Source organism: Myotis myotis, unplaced genomic scaffold (genome assembly GCF_014108235.1).
Source record: "Myotis myotis isolate mMyoMyo1 unplaced genomic scaffold, mMyoMyo1.p scaffold_m19_p_13, whole genome shotgun sequence".
Lineage (NCBI taxonomy): Eukaryota > Metazoa > Chordata > Mammalia > Chiroptera > Vespertilionidae > Myotis > Myotis myotis.
In genome coordinates, this window is record NW_023416317.1 from 56905160 (window position 1) to 56929382 (window position 24223).

At 58.1% G+C, this 24223-nt stretch overlaps 1 protein-coding gene across 2 annotated transcripts in view; it reads right to left on the minus strand.

Moving 5' to 3' along the window:
* Positions 1–24223, minus strand: part of BSN (bassoon presynaptic cytomatrix protein) — a 56288-nt gene that overhangs the window by 28226 nt on the left and 3839 nt on the right. For both annotated transcript variants that reach the window (XM_036333550.1, XM_036333549.1), the window contains exon 2: positions 1995–2394. In XM_036333550.1, the coding sequence (XP_036189443.1) occupies positions 1995–2394 (400 nt within the window). The remainder of the gene's footprint in view (positions 1–1994; positions 2395–24223) is intronic.

Below are 24223 nucleotides of genomic sequence, written 5' to 3' on the forward strand. Positions count from 1 at the left end.
GAGACAGCAGAGCCGCGGCACTGAGTCTGCGGACCAGGCCGGTGGTGCCCATCCCCCTCCGCCCCGCTCACCGGTCCTCACGGAGCCTTCGGCACAGTGGCTCCCACACTCCCAGGCCGTGCCAGTGACTCGCCGTGACACTGACCAGGGCCCATCCCCACGTCACCTGTGCAGAGGTCCAAGCGCCGCTTCACTAGCTCGGCGAGGCCGCAAGGCCTCCGGGTCCCTGTGTGGCCCGTCCCTCTCGGGGGAGCTGAGAGGCAACGCCTCCTGCTGCTGCGACCTCCAGGCTGCCAGGCCCTCGGCCCAGCTCACCTCCCACACAGCAGTGCCAGGCACCTCTGCCCCGGACGGGTCCCGAGAGCGTCGCATCAGAGGTGCCCAGACGATGGGGTCTGGGCGGGGGGCTACCAGCAAACCCTGCCGGCTGGTCCTCGCTGCGTGGAAGTGTGACCCGGGCGTGAGCTGCTCTCCACCGAGGGACAGCCCTGACACCCCGTGGCACAGCCCTGTGCACAGCCCTGCCCAGGAGCGCCACGGCCTCGTGCGCCCGGCCGAGACCCTCAGGGCTAGAGCCGTGGCCTTGTCCAGCCCCGCACGCTCTTCTCCAGCACCGCGTCTGGGCGAGCGCAGGCCTCTCCTGGCCCTGAGCCTCGGCTTCCTCCCAGCAGCGGGGCAGACGGGCCGGCTGCTCCCCAGGCACACTCAGGCGGCCCGCGCCCACGAGCCGGGCGTGGAGGAGCCCACGTGCGGTGAGGGCCGGGATGCCACCAGGAGAGCGGTGCCACGTGCGGGCTCTCCGGGATCTCTGCCCACCCACCCGAAGCCCTTTGGTCCTGCAGCTGAGCGAGCATCTGGGGAAGGGAACCCAGAGGCAAGGCTGGCACAGGGGACGCCCAGGGCGGCAGCTCACCCCTGCCCGCATGCCCCAGCGCCCGCGAGGCCAGGTGGCCTGCTTCCCCCGGGAGAAAGCACAGGTGAGCAGCCTGGGCCTCAGCCACACTGTCCTCGGCTCAAGGCAAACACTTCCCCACCATCGGGGCAGGGACGGGCTGTCTCTGATCCCAGATGTACCATCACACGTGCGCCGCCTCCTCAGGAAGCCCCCGCACTCCAGGAATGACTCCAAGCGCTCTGAGTCACCCACCGCAGCTCCTTCCTGCAAGCTCACACTTACCTCTCGCAAACCACGCGTCCCACACCCACGGCACCTCGTGTCACAAATAGACCCGACCTGTGAACACGTATTCCCACTTCCCCCACCGTGTGGTCCCCCGGCTCCCGCTGCTGATTCCAGAGGCGGCCATGCCTGTGTCTGCCGTCAGCGCCCGCTCCAACCAGACTGCCCGGAGCAGAGCGAGGAGGCACAGCTGGCTCAGCTAGAGCACGTGAGCAGCAGCCTCCAGGTCGCCAGGGAGCCTCCGGGGTGGCTGAGCACCCCCGGGGGTGGGGGGGGGAGCTGTAGGCACAGGACCTCTGGGGCAGAAGGAAGGCCAAACTCAGGGAAATGGCCCCCAAGTGGCCTCCGGTGAGCGTGGGCACTGTCACCCATGTGAACGCTCCGCCCCAGCTGACCAACAAGTGGAACGCAGAAGGGGAGCCCCCAGACGCAGGGGGCAGTGTCCTGCCTCCCACACCTCGCTCTCCCTCGGCCCGTGTCAGGGAGAGAGGCTAGCCTCAGCCTCCTCAATGAGTCCCATGGGGAAGGTGTCCACGAGATGTCTGGTCCTCACAACGCCATTTTTCCAAGTCAAACTCGGACCAGATGAGAAGCGCCTCGGCTCTGGGGCCGCCCATGCCTCCGGGAGGTGGGATCCCACAGGACCTGGGCCAGGCTTTGGTCTCTGCTGCCACATCTGGAGCCAGAATACAAGCCCAGGAAGACAGAGAGGCCGGTGGCCAAGGGACATGAGAGGGAGAGAGAGCTGGTGACAGAGGGGAAGGGAGCGGGAGGGGGTGGGGCAGGCAGGTGGGGAGGGGGCGGCGGTGCTCACCTGGGTCAGGTGGGGGTTGGGGTTGAACCCGCACTGGTTGCAGACCTTGCTGTGACATTGGGTGCAGGTGTTGAAGTTTGGCTGGCTGGGGGTCGACGTGAGGTCCGAGGTCTTACATATGGGACACAGTGTGCTGCTGGGAAGGGGGGCGATCTGGGGGACCGAGTAAGGTGACGTGGGGGTGCTGCCTCTGTCTGGTGACACAGAGGGGGACCGCCCTGATCTCTGCGTCCTGCTGTCCACCTGCAGCGTCCTGCGGGGGCCCCCAGCCTCCTGGCCCTGGGCCCCTGTCTCCCAGGGGCTCTCATGGCCGGGAGCAGCCCCAGGAGCCTGCTTTGGGGTCGGCGAAGCTGCTCGCTGGCTGCCCAGGGGCTCCTTGGAGTCCAGTCTCCTGGAGACGCTGAAATGACATTGAAAAGGACTACGTTAGGGACACATCACAGAGAAGCAGCCTGCACGGCTCTCCCACGCCCACCGCCACCCTCCTCGTCCTGCCCAGCGCATGACCCGCCACCACTGGCGAGTGCTCCACCGGGTGCACACTCAGGCCTGACCAGCGTCTCCCACGTGAACCTCGGCACCAGGCCCTCCGGTCGGACCAAGAGTCCCTCTCACTCCTGGTGAAGCGCAGGTTCTCGCTCAGGAAGTGTGGGCTGGGAAGAGTCGCTCAGGTGAGGCCTGTTACAGTCTGCAGACCACACCGAGCAGCAGGCTCCAAACCACACAGGAAGCGCCCAGGCCCATTCCAAACGGCCTGACAGTTACCTGGAGGGTGTGGAGGCAGGACGGTGACCTTAGTACCTGTCCCCCCAGGTGTCTCCAGGCTACAGCTCAAGTCCAGACTGCTGCTCGGGCAGGTCCGTGACATTCACGGGGCCTCTTCAGAGGCTGAGCTGACAGCTGGAGGTGGGGCACCCACTACCTGCTGAATGCCATCACCGGTGGAGAAGGGCCTTCCTGGCAGCGGCCCCGCAGGCCTGGAGCCAGACCAAGGCCATCAAGATGGGGGACGCGTTACTGTTCTGCTAGAGTGAGGCCGGGTGGGGCTGGAGTTCTAGCATCAGCCTGAGAGGAGCCACAGAGGAAGTCCGCGGGGCCGGCCCCACCCCGAGCCAGCAATGAGGTGATGCAATGAGGCAGAAGCCAACCGTCAGCTACACCCAGCTCCCTTCCCTGCCTTCTCCTTCCACCCGACTTAGGTTTGTTCCTGCCAGTTTTTCTTTTCCAATTTGACAGAAGCTGAGCACAAGGAGCCAAAGGCCATGCTTTCTCCGCCCCGGAGCCCATGCTGGCTTCAGCCTGTGCTCACCTAGGTGGCGCCTGGCACCCGGAGGCAGGGCAGCCTGGCCAAGAGCCACAGCAGAGGCTGGGCCACCGCTGCCCACGGAGCGGCCTGGCCTGCCCTTCTGCCCCAGAGCTCAGCCCTGCAGGGCCTGCCCGACAGGAAGAGATTCCATGTTTGCTGCCTGTATATGAAGGCCATCGCTTGCCAACGAGACCCAGGAGCCAACTGGTAGGCATCTCAGGACAAGCCACTCGGAGGGGAGAGGCCGGGAGCCCCCAGAGGCCCACGCCAGACACTGCAGCTCTTCCTCTCTCCTGGGGAGCTGCTGGCGACAGACACACCCTCGGTCCAAAACACTCTTCCCCCAAAAGGAATTCTATCACATGGGCATCCAACGCTTCTTCCGTCAGCCAAGAGCAGCACACGGCCGCCCTCAGTCTCAGGCCTGCACTCCCCTTCAATAGGACAGGCAGCCCGGGGCCGGCCAGCCCCGCTGTGCCATCCCTGCCACCGCCTGTGAGGACCACCAGGCGGCGCTGCGGCACCTCTGGCCCACGCGCAGGGCCTGGCCCTCGGGCCTCCAGGTGGGCTGGTTTCTAGGCATCGTTAGGAAATACTCCCACTTGGCTAGACCCACAGTTTCCTTGTCGACGTCGGCTGCTTGGGCTGCGATGTAAAAGCAGCCCCTGAAAGCCACCCAGAGGCTGCGAGAGCCCTTGCACCACGTGAAGGACTGCAGCCCACGCTGACCATTTTACAGACAAGGAAACAGCCACACAAAGAAGTTAAGTGACCCTGAAAGCCTTTAGGACTTGCAAGGGGTGAGCTGGGCTCCTGCTCTGGGGACCGCAGGGCGGCTGTGGAGGGTGGGAGCACTGCCGGAGGCCTCGCTGGACACTGTTCTGAAGAGCTGTCCAGTGCACACTCCCCAGGAAGAGCGAGCTCTCTGACACTTGGCTCCTGCTGCAGGCCAGGCCCAGCACCATGCCTGGCGCGGAGTGGGCACACCGTAAGCAGAGCAAGGTCAACGGAAGACGTGTGAGCGGCGCAGTGAGCTCACGAGCGGGGCAGACATGGGGTGGAGTTATGACCTCTTCACCTGGAGTCTGCCCAGCAGCACCGATCCTCATTGAGGAAACTGGAGGCGCGCTACTCGCTCGGGCATTCAGTCGTTCGCGAGCACTCCCTGGCCCGGGGCTGCCGTCCGCCCAGCGACGGGGTGGATGGTATGAATGGGTCACGTCTCTTACCGTGGCAGGTGGGTCCTTACAGGTGTTCGCTGTATCGTTACCCTCACCCCTTGCACACATTTATAAGTATTCTTTCATTCTTTGTAAACACCTGCTCAATGCTGAATTAAAATGAACTTTAAAAGTGAGCAGAGCGGAGACAGATGTGCAAACAAATCACTGCGAGACGGGACTCCTGGGAGGGCCTCCCAAGAAGGCTCTGCGGACAGGCGACAGCTAAGCCAGGGCTTAAAGGATGGGCTGCACACTCGGGCCCCAGGCAGGGCAGCAGGGCAGGCGGTCAGCGCGGTGTCAGCACCTCGAACAGCTCCTGGCACCCGCGAGCACGTCGCACCTGGAGGGAGTGGCAGGGCCAGGAGGACAGGCTCTCGCGTTCGCAACCGCCACGCCGGGTTCTGTGCAGGGAAACGGTGGAGCCGGGGGACAGTGAGGAGCAGGCAGCGGCCCCTGGGGGAGCGGGAGGGCGGGCTCAGCACAGGGCATTCGGGCTGGAGTCCGAGGGGAGTGGTCCTTCCGATGCGACGGGGCCCAAGGGGGAAGCCCGTTGGCAGGTGGAGAACGGGGAGTGAAATGGCAGGCTTGGGTTTGGTTCTGTTGGGTTCGTGGTGGGGGCGTCCAAGAGGCATCAGGAAACGGAGCAGCGGCCGGGTCCGGCTCAGAAGATGTAGCTGTTTTAACTGGGCGAGTTCAGAGCTCACAGGACCGAGGACCACAAGGGCCGATCCAGGAGGGGCCTGTGCGGAGCGGGAGCAATGCCAGAGACAGAGAAGCCGGAGGAAGGAGCACGCGCGCGCGTGCACACGCACACGCACACGCACACACGGGCGCACGCACACGCACGCACACGCACGCACACGCACACACGGGCACACACGGGCACACGCATGCACACAGTTAGAACAGTTCCAGGAGCAGGAGCAGTTGGGGCTGTGAGTGCCTGAGGCTGACAAGCCCGAGGAGCGTGGAGGAAAGGCTACACCATGACAGAAGTGCCCACTGTTCCAGGAGACCCAGGAGGTCTGTCTGGGACACAGCCCCGGACACAAGGCCCCAGGGGGCCAGGTGGTTGCAGTGACCCAGGAGACAAGAGGTGTGCCCCCAGGAGACCCTCCTCACAAAGGTCTCCACTGGGCGGAGAAGCGGGGGGAGAGGGGGAGAGGGAGGAAAGGAGGTGTCCACAGGCAGGACTCCGCCGGCCCCAGCAAAGACCTGGTTCTCGGGTATGGACCCTCAGCAGGAGGCCCCTTGAGGCCCATGCCCCTCCCTGCAGCCTCGGGTTCCCTACTCCCTGAGGGGCTGGGACAGGACAGTGAGGAGAGAGAGCACTGCCATAGGGCAGAGAAGACTCGGGGCGAGCACTGGAGGGCGGAGAAGGAGGGAGAGGGCGGCGATGTGAAGGAGCAGCCGGGAGCCGAGCAGGGGCGGCTCACGTGCCATGTTCCAGGCCCAGATGTTTCCTGAAGATGGACAGGAAGGTAGAGGGTGTGAAAACGGCTGGATTTCGACCAGCATTTAAGGCTGCTGACTGGTGAGAAGCAGGTCTTAAGGCTGTTTACGGGGCCGGAAGGAGGCCCGCCACGGAGGGTGCTGGGAGGGCGTGCCTGTCCCGCAGCAACACGAACCACCAGGACCAACAGCCTGACTGCGCTGATCAGAAGCCTCAAGAAAGGCACGGCCAACAGCCCCAAAGACGCTTGGGCACCAGGGGCATCCACAGGCCAGGGCCCGGGCAACGCGCCTGCACCCGATCGGTCGCCGCACAACGGGAGGACGGCTGGGGCTGGAGCGACTGGGAGAGCAGGGCGGCAGGGAGCTGAGGGAAGCGGCTGGTCCATGGGCCCAGTGGGGTGGCTGGAAGATAAACGTTCGCCCACCCAGTGGCTGTCTTTGTTCCCCAGGACGGGAGAGGGAGAGAGCTCTGAAGCTGTTTTCTAAGGCGGAGCAGCCGGAAGCGCCCACGGCTCACACAGGCTTAATGAATGCACGGCTGACCTTTCTGCGATAGGCACAGCTCCTCTGAGACCCACCAGGAGGGACCACGTGGTGCCTGTGCTTTCAGGAGAGGCAGGGGCTGCCGAATGGGGAGCAGGCGGCCGGCAGGGTGCTGGAGAAACGCTCTCAGGAATGGATTCGAGAATTCACGGAGTCCGAGTTTGGGGAAAAAGTCAGTTTTCACACAAGAAAGCATCTCTTGACTCGCCCAGCTTTCAGGCCAGCAGCCTCCTGCTCTGTGGCCATGGGTCCCTATCCATCAAACATGTCTGCGTATGCTCGGCGTGTGCACACTTACCCCCGAGTCTGTGCACGGCCGGTGCTGATGGAACACGCCTCCCAAGAGGGAGGATGAGAGGGCGAGAGGAGAGAGCTGTGAACTGCATCTCCACGTTTCCTCCCTGGCCCCGCTGCCTATCTCGGCTCCCTCTCCTCCTCACATGTGCACCCCGGTTTGGGGGCCACTGCAGAGGAAATGCTTACTCCCCGTCTTTAAAGGAGCCACCATTGGCTGCTCGGGCCAGAGTCCCTCCTGCCCCAGCCCTGCCCTCTTAGAGACACGGAGTCGGTGTCAGGGAGCCCGGGCGAGGGGCTGCCCTCCCCATCTCTCCTGACCACCCAGGAACACGGAGAACTGGCCCTGCTCACAGCCACGCACAGGGTGAGCGGCTCTGAGACTCAGCGCAGCACCCAGGAGGCCATCCTCAGCCTCTGAGACACTCTCTTTTTTCCCATCCCCCCCTTCCTTCTCCCCCGGCACTGTTACCATTACCTTCCTCACGACCAGGCTCCAAATTTCAGAGAAGAAAGGGGGCGGGGGGGAGAGAGAGAGAGAGAGAGAGAGAGAGACACATCCATGATGAGAGAGAATCATTGACTGGCTGCCTCCTGCACACCCCACACTGGGGATCAAGCCAGCAACATGGGCATGTGCCCTGACTGGGAATTGAACCGTGACCTTCTGGTTCATAGGTCAACGCACGGGCTCTGAGATGCTCTCTGGAAGCCAGGGGTTGCCCAGGGCTGGGGGGAAGATGCACATCCAGGGGCCACGCTATAAGCAGAGCTCCCCACCAGGCTAGCGTCCTCCCTCCTGGCTCCCCAGCCCCTTGAAGCTGCTGCCCACCAGGAGGGTGAGACCCCAAGATCACAGACCCTAGAGAACTGGGTCCCCCTCGGCACAGGTAGCGGCCACGCCCCGCCAGCGTGGTGAAGCCCGGCGGGTGCACTCGGCACACAGTCCGCACAGCCCGAGCAGGCACACCCACGGGAGAAACCAGTGCTGCCTAGGCCCACCACCTCCCCTCGTCCTTCCCACTTAGAAACCAGACGTTGACTTCCTGTGGACAAGCCAGTGTTAGCTGGTCCCGGGCCAGGTGCCTGGGCCAGGAGATCATGTGCCTGTGTGAGCTCTGGCTGCTTTGCGTTGCAGAGGGAAGTGTCTGGGCTGAGACCAAGGGGGGCCAGGAAGGCAGACAGCGTGGCAGGAGAGCGTGGCAGGAGTAAGAGTTGCCGCCATCAAACACAGGCCAGGGGCAGCTGCCAGGGTCAGAGGAGGGGCCCCCAGGAGGCTGGGAGGAGGCCACAGCCGCAGGAAAGCGAGCCTGGGCCTCGTTCCTGCCCAGAGGCCCACGTGGGCCCTGGGTTGAGCGCATCTCTTGGGACAGTGGGATTTGGCTTTGGTTCCCTTTAGGCCCAGCCCGTCTCCAGAATCCAGAACAGGATGGAAACTAGGGCAACTGTCCTCTACCCCCACTAACTGACGGTGGCTGCCCGGAGGGCAGGGTTTGCGAAGGATCCGTGGGGAAGGTGTCACCATCGATCGGTAAGGTCTGCCATGGACGCATCTGTGACGGAGACCTGCCCAGCGACAGCCGGCTTCCTGGAGCGTCTTACTCAGACCGGGCCAGGCCCACTCAGGCACACTCGTCCCCCGGGAAAGGGCTCAGAGGACACGTGTGGCTGACCCCTGACCTTCGCTCGGCCGCCTCCTCCCTCCTGCGGCTTTCCCAGAGGCCAGGGAGCTGTGTGGGCACCGGCCAGCTGAGCATCATCGCCCCAAGCTCAGTGTAACTCTGAGGGCTGCAGTCTCTTCACGCAGAGCTGTGACGGGCAGCGCGGGCGATGGCTCCGAGGGCCCGTGGCCTCAGGTGCCGCCCGGGTCCAAGGCTCTGTGCAGGGGACTAGCCCTTCACCCGCTTCTCCACGCGTGTCTGACAGGGTTCATCTACCAAAGAGGCTTTAACTCACTCACTCACTTCAAAAGAGCTCGTAGGAACCACGTTCTCTCGTCCTTACAAGTCTGAACACACCTTTGTGGTCCTTAGACTTGAACAGCTTGTCTGGACATAAAACCCTAGGTTCCCGCCTCCTTTCCCTGAAGACTCTGCAGGCACAGCCCCTGAACGGTAGCACTGACTATGCTGTGGAGAGCCCTGGCCAGCCGGGTTAGCGCCCCCTGCGCCCCATTCCAACACTTCCCCTTTCTCTTTGAAGTCCAGTCGCCTCACCGAGGTGTGTCTGCGTGGGCCCTGCCTGCTCCCCGCAGCTCGGTGTGTTCCTCACCCTGAAGCTTTGTGCGCCCTCCCTTTCGGGGAGGAGTTTTCCCTGTGCCTTTAGAAGCCGCTCATCCGCTTGGTTTGTTCTCTTCTCCAGGGACGCCCATTATACCTATCTTCTTTCTCTTTGTCTTTCCATTGTCCTGGCTGCTGGCAACCCACTGTTTTCGCCCCACCTGCTCAATCCCTTGGGTAACTCCATCTCCTTAGCAACCCCCTGGCATCACACAGGAGTCAGGGACGCTCCGAAAGGTCCCCCACACGCCGGCTCTGCGAACCAGTCCAAGAAGGGGTTTTGGGGTCTGGCTCTCTAGACTCTGACCCCCGTGCCCACGGAAGGCAAATTTCCTTGCTAGGCCCGTCCTACTTCCCATCCTGGCCCCGTCCTCCCTGGACTTGGAAACCATTCTCTGTTCACTGCCTTTCAGCATATGGATGTGTCTGAGGTTGTTAAAGATAGACTTTTCTGTTTCTGTTCTTCTTGCAGTTTTTGTTAGTTCGGTAAGGAGGCTGAGCAAACAGATGTTTCCATTTGTCATATTTAACCAGAAGCCATTTTACAACCCAAACAAATGCCATTTTCCTCTGGCTTCCTCCTGCGCACGTCCTGTCTCTAACGCATGGACCGTTTGGAAGTCGGACTTAACTTCGGGTCTCAGCTCGAGGAGGAAGAAAGGAACACACTGTGAGCACCTGTGTTCAGTTTCAGAGACGCAGGCTCCCTCAAGCCCGACGGCCACACTCCTGGGGATGGTCTGTGGCCAGTGCGCTCCCCACCCGCCTGTCTCTGGAGCATCACCCTCCGCCCCTCCTGCGGGACCCGTGGGCTCCCCGGCATCCAGGGGCTCGTGGACCCTCCCAGCACCAGGAGACCTGAGTTCCCCGTGGAGCCTCCCAGGGCCTCCCTCCCAATGGGCCCCCCACCAGCCTGGTCCCAGGCTGCCATGCCTCTGAGGTCTGTCGCTCAGGTCAGTCTGAACCCTCGACGGGCAGGGGTCCCCGAATCTACCGTGAATACCACCCCTGTCTGCCCTCAAAGCAGCAGACGCCCACAGGCTGCTTCAATCAATTGATGGGACCTGCACTTAGGCAGGGTCTGTGGGAACCGAGCCTCCTGAGGCCGGAAAGCAGCTTCTGCTTTCAGGTGAGACAGGCATCCACTCATCCACATGCCTTTCCCCGAGGCGCTCAGCCCTTATCACCACGGCCAGGGAGGACCTGCGGCTGGTTTACTGCGGAGCCATGGCCTGGCTTCCTGGTTTACTGCGAGCCATGGCCTGGCTTCCTGGTTTACTGCGAGCGATGGATGGCCTGGCTTCCTGGTTTACTGTGCAGCGATGGCCTGGCTTCCTTGGCAGGAGCAGCGGGAGGGCTTCCCTAAGGCCTCCTTTCCGCTTACTCCTCAGACGTGGGTAGCAGCTCATCAGGAGGCCCCTGGGAGCCGGGGGAGGGGGGCCTGTGCTGGGAGCCAAGGGGGCCAAGAGGGAGGCGCCAGGCGGCTGGCCAGTCTCCGCCCACAGGCCCTCAGCTCCTGGAGGGGTCTCTCCGTCAAGCCCCTAGATTTCAGTCCCGCCCCCCGGACACCAGCAAAAACAACCTTAGGGATTCTCCCCTTCGGGCACATAAGACTGAACCCCGGACGCTGCCCTTGTCTGGGGAAAGCACAGCGCGCCCTGCCTGCGAACTGCAAGGGACTTGCTGGTCTCGCCAGCCTGTGGCAGCCGGGGCCCTTCAAGACGCTTCCAGGCCCGCCATGCCCAGGACTCTGCTGCCAGGCTCCGCCTTCTGAGGGGGACACGCCACCGAAGAGGCAAGTTCCCGACGCCTCTCCACAGCCCTCGCCAGCGCCTTGGCCAGGGCACCTTCTGTTCACCTCCCAGCCCTGACTTCCGGGGGCGCCCTCCTCCCAGGCTGCCAGATCTGTCCAGCCCAAGCCACAGGGGCTCCTGGTCCCCTCCCAGCCCCAGGCCTGCAGACGCTGCTCTGGGACCCACGTGGGGACAACTCGAGTGTGAAGAGTCCCGTTTGAGGCTCAGGGGAGGCTCCGGACGCCAGGAGGCCCTAAGCCCAGGCAGCGGCCATGGCGTAAAGGCGAGCCGGCTTCCCTTGCCAGCTCCTGCCAGGGCACGGGCTGCGCCTGCCACGCTTCCCCCTGGGGCTGCGCCTGCCACGCTCCCCCCTGCTGAGTGCACCACGGCCACGTGTGAGTCCGTGTCTATGCCATCGCCAGAGCAGGTCATCAACAGAGCCAACAGCAGCCGGTGCTGCCCGGGCTGGGCGGCGGGCGGGAGGACTGCCTCCTGGGGCTGGGGGTTTCTTTGAGGCGGTGAGTGTTTTAGGAGGGTAGCGGTGGGGCTGCACACCATGGGGAACGTGCTCAATGCGCTGCCTTATCCTCGCTCAGGCTGGTCGTTTTCTGTGATGTGCATCTCACTTCAATAGACAAGAGGCCGAGGGAGAAGGGAAGCGGGAAACCCTAGTGAAATCGGAGACTTCCCGGGCGCAGACCCTCTGCCCAGCTTGTCCCCTCCGCGCGGAGCCCACCTCACCCACGACCCAACCTGTGCGCGTGCGCTCCCTCCTGGCCGACGCTGCGCCCCGCATGGTCTGCACAGCCCTGGTCACAGCCGCTGCCAGGCTGCCCCCGAGACCAGGGTGGGGAATGTCTGGCCCGCGGGCCATCGAAGGCCTGTGAAATCATTGGGTCTGGCCTTGCCAAGGCATTAGGGTGAGTTCACTAAATGCTTGACCAAACAGAGCAGGTAGTTGTAAGTGGATAATGTGGTATGGCCGCGAATAACGCTGTCCATAGCCAATGGCCTTGGCAGAAGCAATGTTCCCGCCCCTGCCATGGACGTTTGGACTTCACCCGGGTATTTATGTCGCCTGACCGACCTGCAGTGCCGTGGCTGGCAGGTCTTCACTGCTCAAAACGCAGCTTCCTCTCTGGGAGGCGGAACGCAGGCTGGGCCCCGAGCTCACAAAGGTCCAGGTACGAAGATACAAAAATACGCACCTGGACCTTCACTGGAGGCCTGAGGAGCGGCCCATGCGCGCAGGCCAAGGGCAGAGAGGCGCCCTGGAGGTGAGGGCAGGGCGTCTGCTGCGCACCCAGAGCAGGGAGCGCAGCGCCCCGGTGGCTGCCCTGCGGGAGCCAGCAGTGGGGGTGACTCCACGGGCCAGCCTCCCAGGGGGTGAAGGCCAGGCCCCGGCTGCCCCGTGAGAGGCAGTATGTGAGCGACCAAGTGGGTCAGCCAACCGCTGACGGAGCATGAGCCTCCAGGAGGGACGCACTCCACCCGCAGAGCTGCCTCCCGCGCCCCCCCCCCCCCCCAGGAGCTGCGTGGGGTGTCAGCAGATCCTGTGCTGTGCCCTGACTCACAGCCCAGCTCTTCCTTCGCTCCGCACAGGAGGACGTGCTGTCACTGACGGCGGAGGGGCATGTGCAGAGAGGCGGCCAGCCGCGGCGGGGGAGGCAAGGAAGCCGGTCATTTTTAGTGCGTGACGAACCTTCACAGGCGCCCTTTCGGTTAACCGCGCAGCAGCTCCGCGATGGAGGGCGGTGAGGAAAGGAGACTGAGAGGCAGGAAGTGCCGTGCAGAAGGCAGGCGTGACTGAGAGCAGGTCTCTCTCCCCCTGACCTGCGCCCTTTCCCCTGTGCTGTCGCAGGCTCCCACGGCCCCTCCGGAACCGAGGCCCGGCCACTGCCCTGCGAGAGCCGGTTCGGCGAGGGCGCTGCCTCTGCGTGCCCAGGCCCAGGGACACAGCGAGCATCGGGCACAGGAGACCGCGAGGACCTGAGGAACCATCTCTGCAGCGGGTGCTCCCCCTCAGACACCAGGGCAAACGCAGGGCGCGCCCAGGAAAGAGCTGGCAGAGGCCAGTGGGCAGGAGCCCTTGGCCCCGGCACCCCACCCTCTCACCAGACACAGTGGCTCATGCAGGGTCTCCAGTGGAGCAGCTCAGGGGACAGGGTCCACTCCCCAAAGCACTGGTGGGGCTGTGTCTGCCAGGCAGGGCCAGCTCACGGAACACCAAGTCCTCCTGCTTCCCTTACAGGCACAGGGAACAGGGCTGGGGACCACGCAAAGGCAGCAGATGGAGCCTCTGTTTCGGCCGAATGCTGTGACTCATTTAAACACATCCCACAGTTTCCAGAAACCTAATAGCCAGCTCTCAGTGAAAAACGAAGGGGTAAGCTCTCCAGAAGCAAGCCCGCGCCGGTGTCGCTCTGAACGCCTGTGGCCCCGGCTGGCTGAGACTGGCCTTCACTCTGGAAGAGGCACACCTTGGGCTCCTTTGCCAGCTCTGAGCTTAGCTTCATTCTCAAACTTTTTGGCCAAGACAGGGCCGTAAGGTAACATTGGAGGAGGTGCTACGCTCAGAAGACCAACCTCAAAGACACCAGGCTCTAAGACCTCTAGGCTCTGGTCACACGCACATCACATGAGGCTTTGGGAGGGAGTGCAGAGCTGAGCCCAGGGACCAGCCATGCCCGGGAGTGCAAGCCAGGACCTGCCCAGCTCCTGCAGAGCCTCCCAGCAGAGGGTCTCATGTGTGGTGTTCAGGCGGCTCTGATGGCTGCCACCTGCACGGCGGTCACCTCCTGTCGCTCCAGTACTCCTGCCACACATCCAGGGCCCTCCCTGCCTGCCTTCCTCTTGGAGAACCCACTCTCCTGCTGCCCCAGAGGGGTGTCCCTGATACCCCAGAGCTGGCATCTCTCGCTGGTCACTGCCTGCTTCCCCGGGGCTCCCTGCCCGCCTGGACACGGCCTTGAATGTGGCTCCTCACCTACAGCTTCTTCACTCCTGTGGGCCATTCTTCTGCCTCAGCTCCATGTCCAACAACCTGTGCCAAGATGCGCTCTGAGATGTTCCGAAAGCCTCCAGCAGCCCCGGGACCCCAGGCTCCCTCCTCCACGCGTGTCGCAGGCAGTGGCCAGGAGCATTTCCCAACAGCCCTCGGCGATCGCCAACATTCCTCTGCCACCTTTAGACTCAAGTCCAAACCCCGCCCGCCATTCCAAGCCCTCGGCCTCTGGCCTCACCCCCCCACTCAACATAGTGGGTGTCCGGAGATCTCTCTGTCCAGCCCTCTCTTCCAGCTACTCTCTCACCACTCTTAGTCAACATATTACTGCAAGTTCTAGCTAGCTGAACTAAGGCAAGTAAAAGGAATAAAGGACATACAACTGGAAAGGAAGAAATAAAACTGTATGTTTGCAGATGATATGATTGTCTACATAGAAAATCCCAATGAATCTAAAAAAAAAATCATAGAGCTATTAAGTAAGCAAGGTTGCAGAATACAAAATAGACACACAAAAATCAATCAGCCCTAACCGGTTTGGCTTAGTGGATAGAGCGTCGGCCTGCGGACTGAAAGGTCCCAGGTTCGATTCCAGACAAGGGCATGTTGCGGGCACATCCCCAGTAGGGGTGTGCAGGAGGCAGCTGATCAATGTTTCTTTCTCATTGATGTTTCTAACTTTCTATGCCTCTCCCTTCCTCTCTGTAAAAAATCAATAAAATATATATATATTTAAAAGTCAATCATATTTCTGTATACCAACAATGAACATGAAGAAATCAAAAGTAAAAGCACAATACCACTTCAATCACTCCAAAAGCTACTGAAGTACACACTGAAAAAAGCATTTGTAGGATCTGCATGCTGAAAATTATAAAACACTGATTAAAGAAATCAAATCAGACCTAAATAAATGGAAAGGCATACTATGTTCATGAACTAGAAGACTCAATGTTGAAAAGATGCCAATTTCCTCTAAACTGATCTATAGGTTTAATGCAATTCCTATCAAAATCCCAGGAAGGTTTTTCTAGACATAGACAAACTTATTCTAACATTTATATGGAAAAGCACAGTCCCTAGAACACTAAAGTAATCTTGTCAAAGAAGAGTAGAGTGGGGGCAATTATTCTACCCCACATTACGGCTATAGTAAGCAAGACAGTGTGGTATTGGTAGAAAGATAAACACATAAATCAATGACATAGAATCGGGGATTCAGAAATAGCTCCACACAAATATGCCCAATTGACTTTTTTACAAAGGTGCAGAAACAACTCAATGGAGGAAGGGTAGCCTTTTCAACAAATGGTGTTGAGGCCACTGGATATCCTATCCATAGACAGAAAAAACCAGCCATGGCCTAAGCCTCAGACCTAATACAAACATTAACTCTCAGTGGGCAACAGACTTCAATGTGAGGGAATCTTCAGGATCTAGTCCAGGCAGAGTTTTTGGACTTGATGCTGTACATATGATCCATCATAGAGAATATTGACAAACGAGACTTCACCAAATTTAAAAAGTTTTGCTTTGTTAAAATCCATAGGAAGAGAATGAAAAGAAAAACTACTCAAATAAATACAAGTGAAACCAGGGAAACAGGAATAAGATTGGTGAATTGTGTGAATGTTAATGCTTCGGCTGCGTTATTATACTACAGTTTTGCAAATGCTACCACTGGGAGAAATTTGGAAAAAATTTAAAAGGAAAGTCTCTGTATTATTTCTTACAACTGCATATGAACCTCCAATAATCTCAATTTTTAAAAAAATCAAATATGTCTCAAATTATTCTATACCATTGGTTTGCCATTTTTAAAGTTTGTGAGTAAGAAATGTGTTGATATTTCATTTACTTCATAATATTATTCTGGCTTTGGTTTTGAACCTTATCATAGCCAACAATCTTTTTAATAACAAATATAACGTAAGCTTACAAATCTCTGGAAAAATGGATGAACTTTAAATGAAGGCAAAATAAAAACATCCTCAGATAAACAGAGGCAGAAAAAATTGTTGACAGCAAATTGTAATTATAAGAAATAATAAAGGTCAATTATGCCTCCATACAGCCAGGAGGGAGGAAAGAAATAATAAAGGAAGTTGGTCAGGCAGCAGCAAGTGACACCGCACAGTAATTGGAATCTACACAAAAACAGTGAGTGATGGCGAAGGTACTTGTGTAGGTAAGTATAACAGCTTATTTCTTCTCTTTTATTCTCTTAAATGATTAGAAGGCAACTGAAGAAAACTCCGCGGTGCGCGGGCGTGTCTTGCCGAGCTGACAATGTATAGGAATGTATAGGAATGTAGTACATTTGACAAAAAGAGCACAAAGGAGCTAGATGGGTGGGAACAAAGCTGTATTTTTTTAAATATATTTTTACCTGGGCATGTGCCCTGACCGGAAATCGAACCCTGAGCTCCAGATTCATAGGTCGACACTCAACCACTGAGCCACACCAGCCGGGCAATAAAAATATGTTTTTAAAAAGATTGATAAGCCCAGCCAGCTTGTTCACCAAGGTAGTTCCTGAGGCCCCGATTCTGTATCTGCTTTAGCTGCCATGTGTGAAGATGAGGAGGATGGACCACGGTGACCCTCGGAGCCCCCGAGGCATCTCCCACGGAGGCAGAGCTTCCCCGCGGAGGGACCACACCCTTCACCAAGTTGAACTCCACCGTGCTCTGTGCTAACCCACCTGGTCACCTCTGTGTCCTCAGTCCTGGGCAGGAGCCCGCGGCACTGAATGCAGGCCCTTGCTGAGTGCTCTCATTTCCAGCCACTGCATCTGATAACACAAATGTTTGTCAAACTGCACATCCTTGCCTGGCCCTCTTGGAGCCCCGGTATTGCCTCGATCTCTTCCTCTTCCTTATCTCTTTCTCAGGGTACTTGTAGGAACCAGGTGGCATTAATATTAATCAATTACAGGTGAAGTGCTACTTTATTTTTCCAGCCCGGACTTGCATATCCGGCTGCCTACCTAGCCTCTCCCTTGGCTGTCTCTAAGACACAACTTGCCCAGGAACAAAGCCCTGCTCTCAGGCCCCAATGCCTGCTGCTCAGAGTGCACCAGACGCTCAGGCCAAAACTCAGGGTCCTCTGACCCCCTTTCTCTAATTCTTCATAGCCAGCCCTTCAGCAATCCTGGCTCCACAGCCAGAAGTTGAGCACTTTTCAGCACCCTCCCCTCCTCCCCACTCCCCACTGCCCACCACATCCTGGTCAGGGGCTAGTCCATCACACCTGAATACTGCGTAACCCTCACCAGTCCCCTGCTTCTTCTCTTGCCCCCCAGGGTTGGCAACACACAGCAAAATGTGCATTTACCCTTTTGTTTCAGCAATCTGACTTCTAGGTAACCATCCCGTGGACACACCAGTACCAATAAAAAATGATGCATGCACCAGGTTCCTCACTGCGTGCTCTCTGTGAGAGCAAAAGGCTGGATACAGTCTTGGCTCAGTGGTTGAGCTTGTCAACCTATGAACCAGGAGCTTATGGTTTGATTCCCAGTCAGCGCACATGCCTGGGCTGTGGGTTTGATCCCCAGCAGAGGCCGTGCAGGAGACAGCCCATCAGTGATTCTCTCTCATCACTGGTGTTTCTCTCTCTCTCCTCCCTTCCTCTCTGAAATCAATTATAAAGAAGAACGTACCGTTGGCCCTCGGTATTTGCAGGCTCCCCATCCACAGATTCAACCAACGGCAGATTGAAAATATTTCTAAAAATGTTACATTGTTGCTGATGTGTACTATGTAGTTAGGCCTATGATGCTCTCTTCTGTACTAAACACATACAGATTCTTTTCTTGTCGTTCCTTAAACAATACATACAACTATTTACATAGCATTTACACTGTATAAGGTACTAAAAGTGATCCAGAGGGGATTTAAAGGATCCGGGAGGATGTGCCGATGTTATTCAGATACTAAGCCATCTGCTCTAAGGGGCGTGAGCATCTATGGATTTGAATGTGGAGGGACCGCTGTCTGGGAGACGGCGTTGTTCTCAATTCTCTACTTCCCGTGGATTTCTGCCCTTCGCCCTGTGACTTTGCAATTCCTCCTGCTAGAGGTGGAGTATATTTTTCAGCTGTGGCAAACTCTATTTTCCAAAACTGATCTCAGCAAGATTGCCAGTCCACATGCCCTTACAGAACCTGACACTCCCCATCAAGGATGGGGTCCGGCTCCTCCTCTCAGACCCACGCAGGCTTTGCAACAGCTCGGCCACTGGGATGAGGCAGAGGAAGAATGCGTGGCTTTGGAGAGAGTCCTAAAAGGTGTGCCGCCTCCACCGGCTTCCTGCCCTCCCCAGGACCCGGGGAGCGAGCCACACGGACAAGCACTGAGGCCAGCGGACCACATCGCGGAGAGGCAGGTACCTGTCACGTGACTCCGTCCCCGCGGGGCCTTGGAGCCTCCAGCTGCAGCTGCAGACACCACAGCGGAAATAAGCCATCCCCCGGCGCCCTGCCAGGACTCCCGACGCATCGGTGAGCCAAAGAGTGGCTGTTTTATGCCACTAGGCTTTGGGGTAATTGGTTTTACAGCCATACTAAGTGCAACGCCACCCTTAACTTTGACTAAAGGGATGTTAGTAGATATGTGATTTCAAGCAAAGGTTTGGAGTGTGTGTGCACGAGCGTGCACGCGTGTGTGTGTGCGTGTGTGTGTGTGTGTGCGCGCGCGCGCGTGTGTGCATGTGTGTGTGCGCGCATGTGTGCATGTGGTGAGAATGCCCTCTTGTGCGTCTGCCATCACCCTGGGAAACGTGCCCTGGCCACCCCGCTGTCCGAGGAGGAGAGACAAGAGGCGCAGAACCGGGCTCAGCGCAGCCTGGAGCCGGCCCAGCTCAGGAATTCCAGTAGCAGACGCATGAGTGAGGGAGACAGTGCTGTTGGAAGCCACGGCGTTTAGCTGAGTTGCTGTGCAGTGTGATGGCGGCAACAGATAAGTTACCAAAAGCAGTCCTGCCGGGCGGGGCTCAGCTGGTTGGAGTGTCGCACCAAAAGGGCTGCAGGTTCTGCTCCCAGTCAGGGCAGCAGGTCCAATGCCCAGAGTACAGGCAGGAGGCACCTGATCCATGTTTCTCTCTCACATCGATGTTTCTCTCCCTCTCTCTTTCTCTCTCCCTTCCTCTCTTTCTAAAATCAATAAACATGTCCTCAGATGAGGATTTTTTTAAAAAGCAATCCTTAAAAACTGAACATAAACTAGAAAAAGGAGCTTAATTGTACATCTTCCTAATGGCACCCACCCAGAATGGAATTATTTCTAAAACAAACCTTGACTATACATCCCTGGAAAAATATAAACTAGGGACAAAACAAACCACAAGGAAATCTTAAACCATATTCAGTAGTATTCTAGTTAGTAAAAATGTATACACACACTCTGAATAAATATAAAAGCAGAGTTTATTAAAATACATTTCATTTTCAAAATGGAGCTATCAGCTTTAAAGTGCGTATACATTATTTTGGGACACCGTGTGTAATATTCTATATGTACACAATGTTTATTTGGATCCTGATTTGAACAGACCAACCCTAACAAGTCACTTTTGAGATCATCAAGAAAAACTGGACATGACCTGGGTATGAGGTTATATTATGAAATTACAGTTAATCTTGTTGGCTGTGATAATGTCATTGGATTAAAGTAAGAACAACTTGTAACTACTAAGGTGCATCCTAAGGCAGGGATGGGACCGTCCTCCTGCCCAGGGCCATTTAGATATTTATAACATCATTCTTGGGCCAACAAAATTATTGACTTAAAAATTAGCCTGCTCTGTTTGGTCAAACATTTAATTAAGTCACCCACTGCCTTGGCAGGCCCAGACCAATGACTTCACAGGCCTTCGATGGCCCTCGGGCTGCCGTTCCCCACCCTGCGAAGGCATTTCTGAGTGAAAACCCTCTGGCTGGAACAGGCGGAGGAACACAGATGAAACGAGTGGTAAAGCAGCCACAGGAGGCCGCCGCGCCTCTTCCCTGTGGGTGTGTGTATGTCCCCTGAGAGCACTGCTGCTCTGGGACACCTGCCTGACAGCCAGGGCGGCGTCCCCGAGAGAGGCCAGCACGGCGTGGCCCCCGGAGAATGGGCCTGCACAGGTTCCCCCCAGTGCGCAGGGGCTGCCTGGCGGGGGTGCTAGGGTGGCTGCGTCCGGATCCAGCCCTGGCCCTGCCACTGGCCTCAGCGGGCACCACCGCAAACCCGAGCTGCTAAGGTCTGGCCCTCCAGAGCCCAGCACTGGCCCTGAGGTCAGGAACGGGGTTTGGAGAGTGGGCTCACAGGGTCGCCGACGGGGAGAAGGCCTCACAGCAAGATTCCCCCAACAAGCACACAGCTCACCTCCCGCCCCCGTTCAGCGGACAGAGCCACGACCCCAAGGCCTCGCTGGGTGGGAAGGGGTCTCCACATACAACCAGAGAAGACACGCAAGGACGGGCAGGCCCCCGGACGCCCCGTCAGGCTGCAGGAGCCCGTCTGCAGGAGCGCACAAGAGCCGGGTGTGGTGCTGAGTGCCGGAAGGTGACACAGTGGCCTTCAGACGGTGTCACCAGTCTAGGCGCCACGCTGAGCCCGGGTGCATGTGGTAAGGCTCCCTGGCTCAGGGTCCGAGAGCTGGGGCAGCACCGCCAGGTGGGCGAGCCGCTGGCGAAGGCACAGCTAGAGAAGACGGGCTGGAGAGGAGGCAGGGGGCGCTCCCATAACCCCAGGCAGACAGTCAGCTGCGCCCGAGGGCAGAGCCAGGGAGAGAAGCAGGTGGGAGGAAACCCCTTGGGCAGAAAGAACTTCCCCACCGCGGAGCCGTCTGCCTGGGAGAGGCCAACACCCGGCCCTGGCCTTCCCGCCACACGCGCCGCCTCGGGGACTGCAGGCCGGCCTTCGGGTGCCCACCAGGGGCCGGTCAGACGCTCAAAATAGAAGGTGGGCAGACAGCACCGCACCCAGAGGCCACCACGTCCCTGAGGAAGGGGCCTCGGTGCTGAGCCCGACGAGCCCCCAGTCCTGTCCCGTGTCCTCCCGAGTGGCTGGGGCTGAGCAGTGGGAGCCTCAGGTCCTTCCTCCCGCTCAGAGGGGAGGACGCTGGAGACCAGCAGTTGCGTCTCGGTTCAGGCAGAAAGGACTGAGGACCCGCCCATCACGTGCAGCCAGGGAGGGGCAGTCAGGACCGACTCAAGGCCGAGCTTCCCTTCTCGTGCACCGCCTACCCTCTCCCTTGCTCAAATGTCCTACTTCCCGCACCTTCCCGTCCTCCCGCCTGCCCTCCTCTGGCCGCACTGCCACCTCCTGCGGGGGGAGGCAGGCAGTGGCGCGGCCCTCCAGCTGTGCTCAGGGGTGGCATTCGGGCTGCTAGTCAGCTGGCGGCCGAGGCTAGGCCTCTCCCGTGCGGCCTTTAGGGCCCCAGCAGAGTCAGCTAAGGCGGTGCATGTGGGGTAAAGATCTGAACGGTGTCTCTCTCCCCAACCCCCCTCACCTCCCCCCCTTAAGGCCCTGGAGGGCAGAGCCCCTTTTGTGCTCCTCTGTTGTTCCTTGCATTTCACCAGGGGACAGGGATGGGGACGCACCCACCGGGTCGGTGCTCAGAAAGGATCTCCTGAACGCTGTGTATGGATTGGCTTTCCCTTTAAATCCTTCTGCTTCTAAATGGAATGGAATTGTAGGAATCCCTCACAATTGCCCCCATAGATAGAAAGTGCAGGCAACCCTTTTGGCGACCTGTATGCAGAACGTGCAGAAGGTATGGGTCTGACTACCGGGAAATGTCCTTCCCTCCCCTCTTCCAAAGCGCCCAGCGCCTCACTGCTTCTTCCAGCCCCTTGGGGACAGCTCCCTCCCAGCCTGCAACTCTGAGCTCGGCTCCTCTGGGTGCACGGGGCAGCCCCAGAGGGGACCAGGGGGTAAACCTGGCATGGGCTGCTGAGGCTCTTTGGTCTCCTCCACAGTTGGGCCAGCCCTGGCTGGCGTGGCTCAGGGTCCCGAGTTCGATTCCAGTCAAGGGCACATACCTTGGTTGTAGGCCCTAGTCTGGGTGCATGCAGGAGGCAACTAATCAATGTGTCTCTCTAACATTGATATTTCTCTGTCTCTCTTCTCCTGCCACTCTCTCTAAAATCAATGGAACAATATCCTTAGGCAAGGATTAAAAAAAATAAATGGAACAACAAATCGATGTTTCTCTCTCTGTCTGTCTCCCTCTCTCCCCCTTTCATTCTCTCTAAAATCCTATATAATAAAAGATTAATATGTAAATTGACCAAATGGCAGAATGACTGGTTGCTATGATGTGCACTGACCACCAGGGGGCAGACGCTCAACTCAGAAGCTGCCCCCTGGTGGTCAGTGAGTTCCAACAGGGGGAGTGCTGCTCAGCCAGAAGCCAGACTGAGAGCTGGCAAGTGCAGCGGCGGTGGCGGAAACTTCTCCCACCTCCACAGCAGGGCTAAGGACCCCTCGGGGATGTCTCCCCAGGGAGTGGGCCTAAGCCAGCAGTCGGACATCCCCCAAGGGGTCCTGGACTGCGAGGGGGCGCAGGCCGGGCTGAGGGATGCCCCCACCCCTAGCGCATGAATATCGTGCACCAGGCCTCTAGTTAATAATTAAAAACAAACAAAAAAACGTCTAGCAGAATGCCTGCGAGGAAGCGGGCACCCAGCCATGGCCATTACAGCTGCTCCAGAGCTTTGCCGACTGCCCCCAGTCAGCCCCAACTTACTGTATGTGGGCCATGGCTCCAGGAACAGGTTCTCCTCGCCGAGCCCCCACACGCCCGGTCTCCCCCTCCCACCTCCATCTGCCACAGGGGCCAGGGCCCAGGCGGATGTGCAGCCCCGCGGGGAAGAGAGGGGCTGGTCGGAGGACCAATCCTGTCCCCAGCATCCTGCTACTCACACAGACAGGGAGGGCTCCACAGAGCAGAGCGACAGGACTGACCCAGGGTCTCAGAGCTTTGCCTTCGGAAGCTCAGAACCAAACGATGCAGAGGAAGGGGGCCTTTAAAAATAGACAGAAGAGCTACCCAGGGAACGATTTCTTCTTTCTGCTCCCAAGCTAGCCTGCAGTCTGGCTCTATTTCCATGGACTCCAGCTCCTTCATGTCTGAAGCCCTCAGCAAATTCTTTGTTAAAAAGCTAGAATTTCTTGGCCAAAAGGATGAAATCAGCATCTGAATGGCTTCTATATATAATCCCCGGTTTGCAGGGAGAATGTGGGACAGAGGAACATCTTTTTTTTTTTTTTTTTTTTTTAATATATTTTATTGATTTTTTACAGAGAGGAAGGGAGAGAGATAGAGAGTTAGAAACATCGATGAGAGAGAAACATCGATCAGCTGCCTCCTGCACATCTCCCACTGGGGATGTGCCCGCAACCCAGGTACATGCCCTTGACCGGAATCGAACCTGGGACCCCTCAGTCCGCAGATCGACGCTCTATCCACTGAGCCAAACCGGTTTTGGCAGAGGAACATCTTAAATGACGCCACGGGGTACAGCTCGCACAGCCCCGACACGGGAGCCCACAGGACAGAGGCCCGAGCTCTCCGGCCTAAACCGCAGAGGGAAAAAGGAGTGGAAATCTATAAAGAAACTCAAGAGCTCTTCAAACAAATGCAGTGCGCCGACCCCATGTGGGTCACGATTCAAGCAGGCCAACTGTAACAGTAAATTCACACGATAATCAGAAAAACTGGCCCCGACTGAGTATCTGCTGAGATTAAGAAGGGACCGTTGTCCTGTTAGCTGTGACCTGGTGCTGTGGTCATGTTCGCAACGAAGCCCTTACTCCTAAGACGTGCACCCTGAAATGTTGATGAGGAAATGCTGGGTGTCTGGAAGTTGCTTCCATAGGGGTGGGAAGTGAAGGTGATAAACTTGATCAGCCATGAGCTGATGACGGCTGAGGCTGGGCAAGGGGCACATGGGAGGTCACTAGCTTATTCTCTCTACTTTTGTGTACATTCAAAAATTTCCATAATAAGAAGTTATTTTTTAAGATAGCCTTTCTCCCCCTAATGCCTTCATAACTTTTTCTTTGATTGGCAGCATCTTACCAGTCTAATGCTGGGAACGGCTATTTTATCAAAGCAGCCCCTCTCTCCCTGGCAGAAAGGCTTGTCCCCTTCGGGTGAAAGTTTGATGTCATCACCATTCAGATGTTGGATCACTTTAGTACAAACCCCATCACATGCCCTCCATGAGAATCCAGGAGCGAGCGTGATCCCTAAATGGGAACCATTCTCTCCAACCTGGCGATTGTGTTCTTTCAGTTTATCCTTACAAATCAGTCCCAGCTTTTCCTAGAGCTGACTGTT